The 16377-nt window shown below is 40.9% G+C and overlaps 1 protein-coding gene across 2 annotated transcripts in view; it reads right to left on the bottom strand.

The window, feature by feature from the left end:
- gucy1a2 (guanylate cyclase 1, soluble, alpha 2) overlaps positions 1–16377 on the bottom strand; it is a 247604-nt gene that overhangs the window by 45361 nt on the left and 185866 nt on the right. For both annotated transcript variants that reach the window (XM_072577490.1, XM_072577491.1), the window contains 2 exons: positions 11821–12306; positions 7341–7484 (listed from right to left, as the gene is read on the bottom strand). In XM_072577490.1, coding sequence (XP_072433591.1) covers positions 7341–7484; positions 11821–12306 — 630 coding nt within the window. The remainder of the gene's footprint in view (positions 1–7340; positions 7485–11820; positions 12307–16377) is intronic.

The following is a 16377-nucleotide window of genomic DNA, read 5'->3' as shown; positions in this document are numbered from 1 at the left end:
TTGGGACTAGGGGTCAGACTGCAAATAGTTAGCTACTCCTTTGGGGCAAATGGAGCTCACCAGTGTGCTTTGTGTGTCCACTGGTGTTGCCCTATGAAGGCAACAAGCCTCCCTCAGAGATGGCAGCCGTCTGTCCACTCCCGATGCGGTCGCACTACGCACCTACCTTTAAAAGAACAATGATTGCTCCTCTAATTCGCATGTAGATGCACTCTGAAACATCAATGTCTTCTTCCTGGTAACCTTCTCTGTCAACTCTATACGTATCACATCTCCTCAAGTCCTCACCTAAACCATCCACCTGAATCTGCATCTTCTCACTTAACCCCACTCAGGTCCAGGCATATGAGGTGAACATGCCAGGTCTTACAGTTCACTGATATCACCCCACTCCTCCACCACCCTCATAAATCAGGCTGCTACTCACCAAAGACTCCTCTTCCCACTTGACTCCTTACCCTCCCATGCTCTATTGTCTCCCTGCCCCTTATATTTCGAGTTGCCCCCTTTCCTATTGTAAGCACTTTGCATTGAAGCATTGTGCCTCCATTCCCCACCATTAAGTTCCCCAGCCTCTGTCATGTAGCACAGGTTCCTGATAACTCCCTCCTTCCTTGATGTTTAGTGAACAAGCCCGACCCCGGAATGAGGCTCAATCCAATGAATAACCTGAAGAGCCCCATACAGTGAGGGACCAGAGCCCTATCTGAGATCTGTAACCCAGTCCCCAGAATGTAGAGGAATGGACTCTCTGGCCATGAGCACTCCGCCTGGAAGCCTGACTGTGCCCAAGACCCCGGACTGATATTGGAGACTGTTCTTCAGTTACTGTACATTGCATTCCCCCTACTGATGGTGCCTCCCTGAACATCAGTGAGGATTCCTTCCTAAGATTTTGAGACATTGTAATTTGCTTGAAGCACATGCAATGTGCTTGCTGTGTTCGTGTTTGGAAAATGGTGAAGGTGTGGAATTGATGTTGCATTACCCTATACAGCAACATGTCCATTGACTGCTAATAACCATGACAAGCTACCTCGTTTTGTGTTGACACTAAATAAAAAGTCTTTGAGCGAAGTGCAAGAAGATATGTTAAGGCAAGGCAGGGATGCTCCTACCCTATCCCTCTAACCCTGCATTTTTCATGAATAATCCACCTACTCTGCACATCCCTGAACACTAGGGGAAGTTTACCAGAGTCAAACCACCTAATCTGCACATCTATGGACTGTGAGAGGAAACCGGAGCATCCAGGGGAAATCCATGCGCACTCAGGGAGAAAGTGCAAACTGCATTCAGACAGTTGCCAGAGGCTGGAATCGAACCTGGATCTCTGGCGCTGTGAGGCAACTGCGCTAACCACTGAGTCACCTTATGTGGAACTTAATGCTGTCATAATCAGAAAACCAATTAACCTTCTAGCAATGTACTCCCTAAAAGGGCATTGAAAAACCAAAGTGTATGCTTCCAAAGCAGATAAGGATCAGGAAACTTGTCACGCAAATTGTCCACTTCCAGCGGTGATGTAACTGCCCCTTTAAACAGCTCATCTGTCTTATTCTTAACAATTTCCCAATTACAAATGATCTTATTTTATACAAAGCCAATTATTTCCTGGTAGGTTTGTTCTTACGTTGGCAGTGTATTCTACAAATAACGCACAAACAGAATGAAAGCTGACAAAGTGATAGGAAGGTAGTGCCTGAGTGTAAGGTAAATTAAAATCCTTGTACAACAAAATAAAGAATTTATTGTTTTTTGAAATGGATCTCTGTTCAGTTCAGGCCTCACGACAACCCCTCCTCCACCCTCACACCATACCACCATACCCCATCCCTCCACATTCCAGCATCCCACCTCAAACCAATTCTACCTCTGTTGCAGGCCTCCACACCATCTTGTTTTTGGTGCAGACCTCTTGGTCATCCTTGCTCATGGTGAAGGCCTTGCCCCCATTTCCACACCAACCTTAGTCTTGTCCCAGCATCCTTCTTGTCTCTCTGGATCCTTTGTTAGCACCGCATGTGCTGATTATGATAGCACAACACACTGATATCATCAGCATATTCGCAAATGTTTCCTGCAGGCTGTCCTATTGTGGCCAGATTATATTATTGGCTGCATATGTGCATAATGGATAATCATTCCATTTTGGATTTCCAGTAAAAATGTACAACTCAAATGAGGATGGCATGATTTTTCCATTTCAATACAACTGCTGGACAGGATCTGTGGCAAGTGGTGAGGAAGCCAACAAGAGGGAAAGCATACTTGACCTCATCCTTACCAATCTGCTAGCTGCAGATGCATCTGTCCATGACAGTATCAATATTGCACAGTCCTTGGAGAAACGAGGTCCCCTCTTCACAATCTGAATAACTTCCATCATGTTGTGTGACACTATTACCATGCTAAATGGGACTTTGAATAGCCCTCAAGACTGGGCATCCATTAGGTGCTGTGGGCCATCAACAGCAGCAGAATTGTATTCAAGTACAATTTGCAACCTCATGACTGGCATATCCCCCATTCAACCATCACCATCAAGCCGGGAGATCAACCCTGGTTTAATGGAGAGTGCAGAAGGGCATGTCAGGAGCAACAACAGGCATACCTGAAATGAAGTGTAAACCTGGTGAAGCTGCCAAACAGGACTATTTGCATGTCAAACAACAGAATTAAATGATGAACAGAGCTAAGTGATGTCACAACCAATGGATAAGATCTAAGCTCTGCAGTCCTGACACATCCAGTCGTGAATGTTGGTGAACAATTAAACAACTCACTGGAGGAGAAAGCTCCACAAATATCCCCACCCTCAAATGATGGAAGAGTCCAGCACATCAGTAAGAATGATAAGGTTGAAGCCTTTGCAGCAATCTTTAGCCAGAACTGCCAAGAGGATGATCCAACTTGGCCTCCTCCAGTGATCCACAGCATAACAGATACCAGACGTCAGCCAATTCAATTCACTCCATACAATATCAAGGAATGGTTGGAGAAACTGGATACTGCAAGGGCTAAGGGCCCTGACAAAATTCTAGCAATAATACTGAAGACGTATGCTCCAGAACTTGCTGCTCCCCCAGCCAAGCTCTTCCAGTATAGTTACAACACTGGCACCTATCCAATAATGCGTAAAATTGCCCAGGTATGTCCTGTACATAAAACACAGGACAAATCCGGAGAGATGTACGGGGCACCACCACCTTCCACTTCCTCTTCAAGCCACTCACCATCCTGGCTTGGTAATATATTGCTGTTCGTTCACTGTCATTGGGTCAAAGTCCTGGAATTCACTCTCTAATGGCATTGCAGATCGACCCACAGTAGGTGGACTGCAGCGGTTCAAGGAGGCAGCTCACCACCACCTTCTCAAGGGCAGTTAGGGATGGGCAATGAAAATGCTGGCTAGCCAGCTAAGCCCACATACCACAAATGATTTTTTTTAAAATTTCTCCAAATCGAACTTTAATTTTCTCCTCTGAATCCTCAATATTCTTTTCAAGAGTAAAATTCTTTTTAAATCCAAATGTCACCCTATTACACTAAACTTCATTGCATATCTATATGTACTTTGGAATGGTCTTATCAGATCAGTCAAAGTTCACTGTTCCTTTGAAGCAGGTAGTGCAATCAAACTTCTGTGGTTATATACTGAGGTCGATGCAATGGTGGTTTTCATGTTCCATAAAGATAACTGGTAAATGATTTGCCTTGAACCTTTCAATGTGAAAGCCACTGCTCGTTCAAGCAAAACATTTTCTCCACCTTTTATTGCTGCTAAACTGAGATTGATTATAACAGAAATCTTCTATATAGTACTGCATATTTCTAAGACATTGAAACATCATGATCTTGCATCTAAAGAACACTTTATTCTTCCGAAGGGTCCATTTATAAAATAACGTATGCCATTATGTTTGATAGAGATTATTTTCATGTTTCGGAAAGGGTATTTTCATTTGGTTATTTTCATGAGTGTTCGTTCATTCCACAGTCTATCAAATTCTAAATTCAAAAGCGTTGCAAACCATATTTATATTAGAAAGATTTCCATTTATATAACCTGATCACTCCTTTATAGTGCTTTACACTATTCATTGAAGTGCTTTGTGCTGAAAGGTCACTGTTGAACTGCAATGCAATATTCACAGAGGAGGGTGAGTAATTAATTATGAATTGTTACAGATTTATATAAACTCAAAATGAATTGAACAAGAACTTGGGAATTAATAAAGTAGCTTTTATGCACAGCTGAAGTGTAAAAGAATATTTTTGTTTCCATCACTAAGAATTCTTTCAGTTAGTCCAACAGCTCTATTTTGAAAATAAAAATCTTCCAATCAACCACAGAAACCAGTGAAATTTCCACCTATCAGCTTGAGGTTAAGGAACGAAGTATCTCCTGAAAAAGTCATCAGCTATTTGTTACAAATAAAACAGCTAGCAGATAACAATCAATCTATGCCTGCCTCTAGTTGTTGTCTTTGTCTCTGAATAAGTTCGTGAGTTCAAACCTCAGTTTTCTTTCATTCATTCAAGGGATGAAGACATTGCTGGCTTGGCCAGCATTTATTGTCCATTCCTAATTGCCCTTGACAAGTTTGTAGTGAGCGTCCTTCTTGAAACACTGTAGGCTATTGATGTAGGTAGACTCTCAGTGCTACTAGGAAGTAAGTTCCAGGATTTTGACTAGTAACAATGAAGGAATGATTTAAAAAAAAATTCTAAGTGGTAGTATTCCTATAGTTCTTTTAGACAACAACGGTCATGGGTTTGAAAGATGAACTTTTGCAATGTATCTTGTAGATAGTACATACTGCTGATCCTAGGCTCCTGGATGGTGTCAAGCTTTTTGCACTTTGTTGGCCCCTGCATTGGTCCAGGCAATTATGGAATGCCATTGAATGCCAGCGAGCAGTAGTCACATTCTCTTTTAAAGTCATTGTCTGAAATTTATGTGGCACTAATGTTAATTGCAATTTGTTATCCAAATCCTGAACATTGTCCAGGTCTTGCTGCATCTGGATATAGACTACGTCATCATCTGAGGAGTCGCAAATGATGCTGAACATTGTGCAGTTGTCAGCAAGCATCCTCATTTCAGATCTAATGATGGATGGAAGGCCTTTGATAAATCAGCTGAAGATGGATTGGTTAGGAAACTAGGAACTCCTGCAAAAATGTCCAGGAGCTGAAATAACTGACCTGTGAAAACTATGACTATCTTCACTTGTACTATGTATGTCTCCAACCAGCTGAAAGCATCTTCTTGATTCCCATTGATTCTAATTTTCTTACGATTCCTTGATTCCACACTCAGTCAAATTTAACCTTGATATCAAGAGTAGTCATTGTCATCTCACTTCTGATATTCAGACCTTTTGACCATTTTTGAATCAAGGTTGTAACAAGGAGCTGAAAGACCGTGGGAGAACCCAAACTGAGCATAAGTGAGCAGGTTTTTGGTAAGCAGATGCTACTTGATAGCACAGTTAATGACACCTTCCATCATGATTAAGAGTAGACTCATTGGCTGGTAATTGGTCAGTTTAGAGTGGCCCTGCTATTTCCGTACTGGATAATTTTTCACATTTCCAGATAGTTGCTAGTTTTTCAGCTATACCAGAACATCAAGTTCTGGAGCAAAAGTCTTCAGTACTGTTGCCAGAATATTGTCAGGGCCCATTTTTTATTTAAAAAAGGGAGACAATGGCCTGGTTGTATCATCGCTAAACTACTAATCCAGAAACTCATTTAATATTCTGGGTACCAGGGTTCAAATCCCACTTTAGCAGCTTAATCCACCTTAATATCTAACATGGCTCACTGTCAAACTTGTGTTTAAAGGGTGGCATGGTGGCTCAGTGGTTAGCACTGCTGCATCACAGCACCAGAGTCCCAGGCTCGATTCCAGCCTTAGGTGACTGTTTGTGTGGAGTTTGCACATTCTCCCCGTATCTGCGTGGGTTTCCCCCACTGCTCCGGCTTTCTCCCACAGTCCAAAGATGTGCAGGTCAGGTGAATTGGCCATGCTAAATTGCCCATAGTGTGGGTTACTCTTCAGAGGGTTGGTGTGGAGTTGTTGGGCTGAAGGGCCTGTTTCCACACTGTAGGGAATCTAATCATTTAATCAAAAAATATCACAGTAGTATCCATGCCTTCAGCCTTTCCTTGATATGATGTAGTGTAAATCTATTTGGGCTGAAGATTTGTTTCTGTGATGCTGAAACATTCCAGAGGAGGCTAAGATGGAACATTAACTCGATACTTATAGCTAAAGAGATTGTTGCAAATGTTTCAACCTTCTTTTTTGCATCAATGTGCTGAGATCTCCTGCTGTTGAGAATGTGAATATTTGTGGAGCCTTCTCCAGTGAGTTGTTGAATTGTACACTATATTCACAACTGCATGTGGCATCACTGCAGAGCTAATATCTAGTCCATGGTTCAGACAATCACTTGGCTCAGTCTATCACTTTCTGCTGATGCTGTTCACATCTAAATAGTCCTGTGTTGTAGCTATACCAAGTTATCTCATTTTTAGGTGGCCCCATGCAGGTCCTGGCATGCCCACCCACATTTTTCTTTAAACCAGGGGTTGTCAGCTTGTTGGTAATGATACAGTGGGGGATATGCCAGGTCATGACATTGCAGCTTGTGATTGAATATAATCCTACAGCTGCTAATGGTCCATGGTTGCCAAGTCCTGAGTTGTTCCCATATTTTTCTACTTGATATTTTCAAACACTTTCACAACAATGGAAGTAAGATGCTGTACCTTTTAAATGATTCTGACACAATTTTAATAAGTTCCTGCTGACACACTCTTGTACATTCTAGTCAGGAATACCAGAAAGATTAGAATGTCCCTGAAGACCTGGCACCCATCTGACTTATCCCTCTCTCAAAAAAACTACACCACCATTAGCTCCCAATCTATCCTACCCACATTTCGCTATTGGTCACCTATAGCATATGTCTGGTAAATTGATTTTTTTTTTCAAGTTCTTATATGACGATTTTTTCCTAAAAGTCATTTAACTCTAATTAAAGAAATCAACACTGCTCTCAGTAATCAACTGCACTGTGACAAGTTTCTTATAACAAATAGGCCACCTTTAATGTTAAACTACATTTAATCTGCAGGAGAAAATTTAGCCTCAGCTTAGTGCAAATATAAATCTGCATGATCCTGCCTTGCTGAAACTAGGGAGCTAATGTTGATACAGCCCTGTTATTTATATTAATTGCAAAATAAAACCACAAGAAAATGTTTAAAAGGACAAACAGTCTCAAAATAACTGGGAACTACTTATCTCCAATACCATTACTCACCTTAATGGGTTTTCCATTGGGTGTCAGCACCTCCTCAGATAGTTCCATCATTTTCAGTGCCATCAGGGCTATGAGTTTAGCATGATTGCTGCTTTTTCTATGTAACCCTCCAGCGACACAGTATGCATCACCGATTGTTTCCACCTGCAGCAATTCAAATAGGAAAAGGTAATGATGCAAGCTATCACCAGAAAAGGTACGTTTTATAAAGAAAAATGGAGGAGCAGAGCCAGGAGATGAGGGTTGTTCCCCTCAGTGTACATTGACACCCCACTCACTGCTGGCATTTCTGTTCGCCACAAGCTCAAACATCCCTTTCCAGTTGTGAGGAAGAATTGAAGCAACAATCACTATGTGCCTCTCTGCTTGTCATAGGTCCCCGTTCAGACCTGCCTGTCTTCTAGTCACTCTTTCCTACATGCAGTTATTCTTCTCTCTTCCACTATTTTGTCTTTTGTAAAATCTACTGGAGGGCCATTGGCACAATGTAGCACCAAAATCATAATAGCTTTCACCGACAAGCTCCCAGGGACACCTATTGACAATTTATCTGAAGCATTATCAGGTGAATATCAGTTATACTTTTCAGCGCAGAAATCAATGCTTTCAACAAAATTGCACCAGCAAATAAGTTTTAAGCTTCGAAAGTTTCACTCCTGTTACTATTGCAAATCATTCATGGATTCCCTACAAATACATTTTTTTTTGTATAATTCTTGCTATATAATACAGGAAATATTATAAAATCATAACTTGGAATCTCCACAATGTGGAAGCAGGCCATTCAGCCCATTGAGTCCACACCGACCCTCTGAAAAGCATTCAACCCAGACCCACTCTCCTAACTCTATCCCTGTAACTCTGTATTTCCCATAATCCACCTAGCCTGCACATCCCTGGACACTATGGGCAATTTAGTTTGCCAATCCACCTAACCTGTACATCTTTGGACTGTGGAAGGAAATCAGAGCACTCAGAGGAAACCCACGCAGTCACAGCAACAATGTGCAAACTCCACACAGACAGGTGCCTGAGGTTAGTCTTGAACCTGAGTCGCTGGCACTATGAGGCAACTGTGCTAACTACTGAGCCACTGCTTTTACTCCCAAGATCTTTTACTGTATTTCTTGCACACTCTTCCCAAGATGCTACTATCAGTAAAATCTTCCTTTTCTATAGGTATTTTAAAAATTATCAATCCTGCTTTTAGTTATTCTCTGTCTTTGCAGACCATTTTCAGAACAAGGAGGATTTCATTGCTTGGGTCTCTTCAGATTAAGGTCGGCATCTGTCAAAGTTACAAAGTCATGGCCTTCCTTTTTTAAATATTGGATGTAGTTCTCTGACATTATTTCTAATGCCTCACATATGTGTTTACCTGCAACTATAAACTTTTTGTATATCCCTTTTCTTTTCAACTTTCCATACATTCTCTTTCTCCTGAATCTCCCTTCCATCCACACCTTTCAATAGATTAGTCCCTGTTTGAACTTATCATTTTATATTGCATTGCCAATTCCCCTTGACTGTTCTTCCCCAAGTTCTCACATCTTTACCTGTTTTCTCTACGTTCTTAGTTTGAACCCTCCCTCACTATTCAGCTTGAACTCTCTGTGAGGACACTGGTATCAATTGGTTCAAGGCAGCGAGTAAATCAAATGCTTCTTTAAACCAATGGAAGTGACAGTTATATATGTTAAATGGGACAGCAACACCATGTCAACTGAACTAAGAACCACCAGCACTGCTGTCAAAGAGTATAAACCCAAGTGCCATGACAGGCTCTCATTTCTGACTGTAGGTAAGCTGAATGCACAATTCATTCAATGAAGCGGTTAGTCCAGTGATTTTCCAGCCCCTGGAAAATATCTGTCCAAGAAGAAAAAATACAACTATTACAAAAAATTGCAATAACTGCAACAATAATATTGTGCCTAACAAAGACATTGTCTACTCCTTCAATGCTTCGCTCCTCAGCACCAAAAACCCAGAGGTATTTTTGCACTACTTCTTGAAAACTTTCTTCATTAAAGAAAAACAGAGGAGGAGAAGCTTTGTCAATAATCTGCAATGTACTCTACCAAGTGTTACAAAATATGGGTGTGCTTAACACAGATCATAGATGCTAATCAACTAAATAACCTGAAATTGTAAGAAGATGATTATTACAGTCAGCCTCTGAACTACACCCGAGCAATTGTCCCATCAGTTATATTCATAGAATACCTGAAATGCAGAGTGGCCTTTTGACTCAACAAGTTTGCACTGACCCTCACCCATCCCCATATTTACCATAACTAACCCACCTAGCCTGCACATTCATGGACACTACAGGGCAATTCACCATGGCCAGTCTGCCCAACTTGCATATCTTTAGACTGTGGGAGGAAACTGGAGCATCCAGCAGAAACCCCATGCAGACACATGGAGAACTTGCAAACTCCACACAGAAAGTCCCCCAAGGCAAGAACTGAACCTGGGTCCCTGGTGCTGTGAGGTAACAATGCTAACCATTGTGTCACTGTGTGCCCATAGCCCTTAAAATGTTGCATGATAATTTTAAGGGTTTGATTGCCACATTGCTTTAAATGATATTTGGATGACAAAAAGGTGACACTTTGAAATGAAACATAATGCTATACATGGAATGCAGCTGACAATCTGAACAGTAATATTTATTGAATTTTTGATTTTGTGATGATTTGAAGGATGCATCCTTTGGTAATATTTTCTAAGACAGGCACAAAATTTTAAGAAATGACAAATATTACGAGATTATTCTGAGTAAATCACATTAGGTGGCCTCATCAAAATGTATTCTGAATATTTCGGATTAAGGGCAGGTGGTTCCCTAATTAAATTTGGATGTAAAGGATAACTTAAGCACAAAATATAGCAGAAAATCAGGTAGGAAAGTTGTGTATGTATATAACAGAGGCCAACCATTAATGCTACACCATTTCCCTGCAACTGGCCCATATCCTGTTAAATCTTTCCTATCCATGTATTTGTCCAAATGCCTTTTAAATGTTGTTAATGTACCTGCCTCAATCACTTCCGCAGGCAGCTCATTCCATATGCATACCACCCTCTGTAAAACGTTGCTCCTCAGATTCCCTTTTACTCTTTCCCTTCTAACCTTAAACTGATGCCCTCTTGTCTTGACTCCCCAACCCCATCCCTCTCATGATCTTATACACTTCTATAAGGTCCCCCCTCAGTCTCGTAAGCTCAAAAGAAAAATGTCCTCGTTTGTTCAACCTCTCCCTACAACTCAGACCCTCAAGTCTTGGCAATATCCTTGTAAATTTCTTCTGCACTCTTTCCAGTTTAATAACATCCTTCCTACAGCAAGGTGACCAAAACTGAACACAATACTCCAAGTGCAGCCTCACCAATGTCCTGTATAACTGCAACACAACTCCCCAACTTCTATACTCAATGCCCTGACTGATGAAGGCCAATGTGCCAAAATCCTCCTACACTGCCCTGTCTACCTGTGATTCCAATTTCAGAGAACCATGCACCTGAACTCCAAAGACCCCCTGTTCCACTACACTCCTTAAGACTCTTCCATTCACCATGAAACTCCTACCTTGATTTGATTTTCCAAATTGCAAGACCTCACACTTATCTATATTAAACTCCATTTGTCATTTCTTGGCCTACTTCCCTAACTGATCAAGGTCCTGCTCCAATATCTGATAATCTTCCTCACTCTCCACAATACCTCTTATTTTAGTGTTTGTGTCATCTGCAAACTTACTAATCATGCCTTGTACATTCTCATCCAAGCCATTGATACAGATAACAAACAGCAATGGGCCCAGCACCAATCCCTGAGGCACTCCACTAATCACAGGCCTCCAGTCCAACAAGCATCCTTCCACTATTACCATCTGCATCCTACCATTATATTCATACAATTTTTATTTCATCTGTAAAAAAGTAAGTTCAAATAAACTCAAGAGAGGAGATTTTGCAAATTTGATCACCCATTACAGAGCACATAAATATTTTGGCATGGAGGGCAAATTTTCTGTCCATTAATTAGAAGGAATTGAAAAGAAGGGGGAATCTGCTGATCATTCAAACCAGCTACCCAGTTTGTACCCACAGCATGCACTAGAGAGAAGATTTGTAAAACCTATCCTTAAAGATTAAAAGGAGAAAATCACAAATATATCTAAACTAAAACAGAAAAAAATGCATAAAAATACAGAGGGTTCAAAGGTGGAAAAGAAAAGGTCAGTTTCAGTTTTTGTTTTGAGTCTTCTGTTAATATTTCAGGTACAGATTTTGACCAATCTTTTATGTTACACCTTGCAAGAATTTTCATTTCAGATTTTTAACAGCTTGACTGCAAGGACAATCCATTAATAAGTTAATTCTTCAGCTCTGCTTTTAAAAAAAAGGGCTGTTGGGGAATCCAACTTCAGGCTGTGGCCATTACTTTCATATCAGCGCTCTAAAGATTTACCTTATATACATCCAGGATTCCGCATTGGTAGTCAAACCTGGTATACAGTTCATTCAGCATACTAATTACTTGCATTGGGGTGCATTGTGCACAAATGGCAGTAAAGCCAACAATGTCAGAGAAAAGCATGGTAACATCATCAAATTTCCTTGCCGGCACCGATTTTCTCTGCCACAGTTGTTGGGCAACATCACCTGGGAAGATTGAATAAAGTAAGTCCACTGTCTTCTTCTTTTCTTCCTCCAAGGCTTGATGTGCTTTTTCAAGTGTTGCTTTCAATTTGTCCATGCGCTTCTTCAAGCCATCCTGGGCTTTAGCCTGTTCACCCACTAAAATAACATCACGAGTAGCATCATGGATGGGTATGTCAGATAGATGTAAACCTCGTCCCATTAATTGCTCCAGCTTGTCAACACATGGTGAGCCCAGGAAAAGAACAGAGTTTGATTCAGGCACATGAATCATTTGTCCCTTAATCTCCATCACCTAAGAAGAAAGGCAAAGACTTCATAAAGAGTTTGTACAATAATCCAAATATAATCTCTAAGCACAAATCAATTATAAACAATAATAAAACAAGCAAATACTATACTATGTCATTTAATTTTGTTCAGGATAATCATCTGTGATTGGATTGCAAGACAATGCAAACATATTTGTATGATCTCTAAAGCATTGAGAAGGATTTGATGCGTCGACTAAGATCAAAATTAAGTTTCTGCATTGCAACATTGTGTTTTACATCAAGTCCAATGGCTAAAAATAAACTTGAAAAGATCATTCAACATACCAAATATTAAAATACTATAAATCCTAACTTTAGTTTGATCACTCCAAAGTTCTCTGTATTTGTTATATTTGTAAGTCAGATTTTTTTTTAACAATTGCAGTACAATTACAGTTTGGATATAATAAAACCAATTGTCATCTGAGCCACTCCCACTAATCTCTAGTGCCAAAACCACCAGACAGCATGGAGGAAATCAATCGAAAAGGATACTTCTGGGATTTATTTTATACCCCACATAAAGTCTGGTGGAGAGTGAAACAGAGACTTATCAGATACTGTGAGTATCATCGGATGAGTTGTTATAATTACCCAGAGTTAACTTATTAATTTCAATTCATTGATATAAGCTGAATGCAATTCCCCAGTCGGATGGAAGTATGGTAAAGAAAAATTTGATATTGTCATATTACAATTTTCAGAAATTTGTAATGTTTGAAATGATACAGCATCCATTTGAGGAATTGCACAAATGCATATAATCATGCATGTTTGAAAACCCAAATAGGATTGCCAGGTAGCTGTAATAGATGATTCATGAGAGATTGTATGGAACTTTTAAAACAGTGAATCCAACAAGGAAAGTTGAGCATGAAATTTGCATAAGGGCAGAACATTTTAATGAAGTCAGTCCACAGACACTTCTGGAACAAAAGCGACAAACATCAGAAGTTCTTGGTGCTGATTGTAACCTCAGCTTCCTCTCTTTAGAGGGTGTCAGTGGCTTTCAGTGAAGACTTTTCGTCTCTAGAAATGCGGAAAAATGCCAAAAGACTTGATAATTTCCCTTTTAAAGTTCAGGTGCCATAGACAGCAGCACATGGTTCACTGTCTAAAATGCAATGTTATCCTTCAGGTAACATTATGGCTAAGGGCTTCACTGACCTTTTTGTCAAGGAACTTTTCCATTTCTCTAACATGCAGAAACTTTAGCATTGTCATACCAGCAACTTGTAATCTCAGCTATCTGATGTTATGTGGGAGACGTTGCACAAACATTATCTTTTACTAAAGAGCATAACCTAATCTATTTACAGCAATATGCATTTCAAACCTCCATCTCTGAACCTAACAAGAATTTCAGTCTGATCCTATTTACACCAGCACAAGTAAATTCCAAGTTCATGTGTATAAGTTTAAAGAAAATTATTTCTGTCTAAATAGGAATTAGTTTCTCAGACTAAATTTTAAGGCCTCCTATCCATCCATCTGAAGTTGGGGAGACATCGCAAAATGCAGTACATGGCCTGCCCACCGACTCCTTGCCTCATCCAGACCTATCTTTCATTTTAAATAATTGGCAAGATGGGCAGCCTGACAGCCATTATTACATGAGATAGTGACAGGCAAGAGTCCTTTGAGGGTCCTCGGTGCCCATCGGAGGTAGAAGAAACTCATTCCCCCGTTACTGTTCAACCCCACACCCCCCTCACTCAACATACCAGTCTCTGAAATCTGGGACCCCCACCCTCTTCACTGGGACATTCCAGCCCTGCACTGCTGACACCCTGAATTCACCTGAAATTTGGCATCCATTACTACCTCTGCAGGATGACATGCAGCCCCAGCAGTGACAACAACTCAAGCTGAACTGTAGCTTGGTGGAAGAACTGCAGTCACACACGGGGCTGGAAGTCTCAACCTACAGCAATTCATGCTCATGGAGTGTTAAATTGTTTGTAGGGGAGATGAGTGGTGGTGGTTGGAGTTGGGGTCATTTCTTCAAGTGTGTGGCAGAGCACAAAACCTGAACAACTGAAAAACGTGGCCTTCATGTACAAGTAAAACTTTATGACAAGTTGATGAATTGCCTCCATATTCTGCAGAAAGCATTATTACACACTCCTCCAGAGCCCTAATAATTTATTTTTACATACATTTCTTCTTATGAAACAAGCTGGCAGTTAATGTCTTATATCAATCCATTTAAATTTAGGTACTTTGGGCAAACCTTTGCAGGACTGGGTTTAGCAGGAGTGCCCAGCCTTGTTGGGTGGGAGTGGAAGCCAAGAAACTAGTGGGATGTCATACTCAGCCAAGTCCCAAATCATTTCCATCACCAGGAAGCTTGCCCCTTTGCAGGCAGGAATGTAGTAAACTGTCTGCTACAAAAGTGGCAGACAGCCAAGCACATTTAGATTAGATTAGATTCCCTACAGTGTGGAAACAGGCCCTTCGGCCCAACAAGTCCACACCGACCCTCCAAAGAGTAACCAACCCAGACCCATTTCCCTCTAACTAATGCACCATATTTAAAACCACATTGGTGCCATTTGGAACATCATTGCCAAAAGTGGCCCTCCTCCACATGGGGAGGCTGTCACTTCAATGGAGGCTACTTCCCAGAGACAGTGAGACATCATCCTCAACGAGGAGGCACCAGTATCAAATGTTCTGTGATTTAAATATTGTTGCCAATGTTTTCTTTGCAACCTGGATTTATTCGAAGGACACGGGCGGGGACTATTTCGTTTGATTCATTGAATTCCGGATAATCGAATGCCGGATAATATAGTTTAGCCAAGTATCTGGACTTTGTGATCTTGCCGGATAATCATATACTCAGATAATCGAATGCCAGATAATCAAGGTCCCTCTGTAATTACTTTTGATCTCTACATTAGGCTAGAGGAAGCATGGGTAGGCATCTTCAGAGCTGTCCTGAGCTGCTCCTCGGCAGCATTAATCACAAAACCTTCCACAGCTGTGAGAGTGAGCAGGAGGAGGTCTGTTTGAGAGGTGCCCAAATGACTGAGAGGGTGTATTGGCTGGTTCTGTGTGAGACACTGGGGTTCTGAGGTCACTGTTGTGACTGGGGGCTTAGTTGGGTAAATGCCAGTGACAAGAGATCTGTTGCTGTTTGGATGAGGGAGTATGTAAATGAATGAACAAATAAGGGAGGGAAGGTCTGATTAAGTGAATTACTGACTGAGATGGTTGGGTGAGTGACTGTTTGGTGGCTGTGGGGCAAATAATTGAGTGAGCATCTCACCGGCAGTGACATGGGTGAATGAGTGTCCAACTGGTGGTCTGGGTAGGTGTATAAGTGAGTGACTGGGGCACCAACAAGTGCGTAAGTATGCAACTGGAGTTCTGGGTGGATGAATGAGTGGATATCTGTCTGGAGATCAGAATGAGTCAATGAGTAAGTGAATGTCTAATAAGGATCTGGATGAGTGAGAGGGAGAATAACTGAGCATCTGGGTGACTGAGTGATTGAGTAACTGACTGGGGATCTGAATGGATGAGTGAATGAATGATTGGTGATCTGGATGGCTGAATGAGTGAGTGAGCAGATAGATAAGTAACTGACTGGGTTCTAGGCGGGCTAGTAAGTGACTGAGGGTCTGAGTAATTGAGCAGGTGAGTGAGTGACTGACTAACTGACTGACTAATTGGGGTACTGCATGAATGACCATAGAGTTGCAGCATAGGCATTTAAGAAGGTATTTCAGAATACACGGAACTGATACATTCCAAAGGAAAAGAAAGATTCTAAGGAGTGGGCTGACCAGCTGTGACTAACTAAAAATGTTAAAGCTAGTTAAAGATGGGAGGAGAAAGTTTGGAAAAATTAAAGAATAAGCAATAGATTAATAAAGAAGGAAACATTTATGAATGAGAGAAAGCTAGCTTGAAACAAAATAACAGATCGTAAGAGTTTTTATAGATATAAAAAGGAAAAAAGGAAACAAAGTAAATGAATACTGGTCATATTTAAACTGGAACTTGGAAATTCACAATGGAAAATAAGGAGATGTGGACTAATT

The sequence above is a fragment of the Chiloscyllium punctatum genome, chromosome 9, assembly GCF_047496795.1.
Source record: "Chiloscyllium punctatum isolate Juve2018m chromosome 9, sChiPun1.3, whole genome shotgun sequence".
NCBI lineage: Eukaryota > Metazoa > Chordata > Chondrichthyes > Orectolobiformes > Hemiscylliidae > Chiloscyllium > Chiloscyllium punctatum.
The sequence above is the reverse complement of the archived record's forward strand: the minus strand, read 5'-3'. Positions and strand labels throughout refer to the sequence as shown.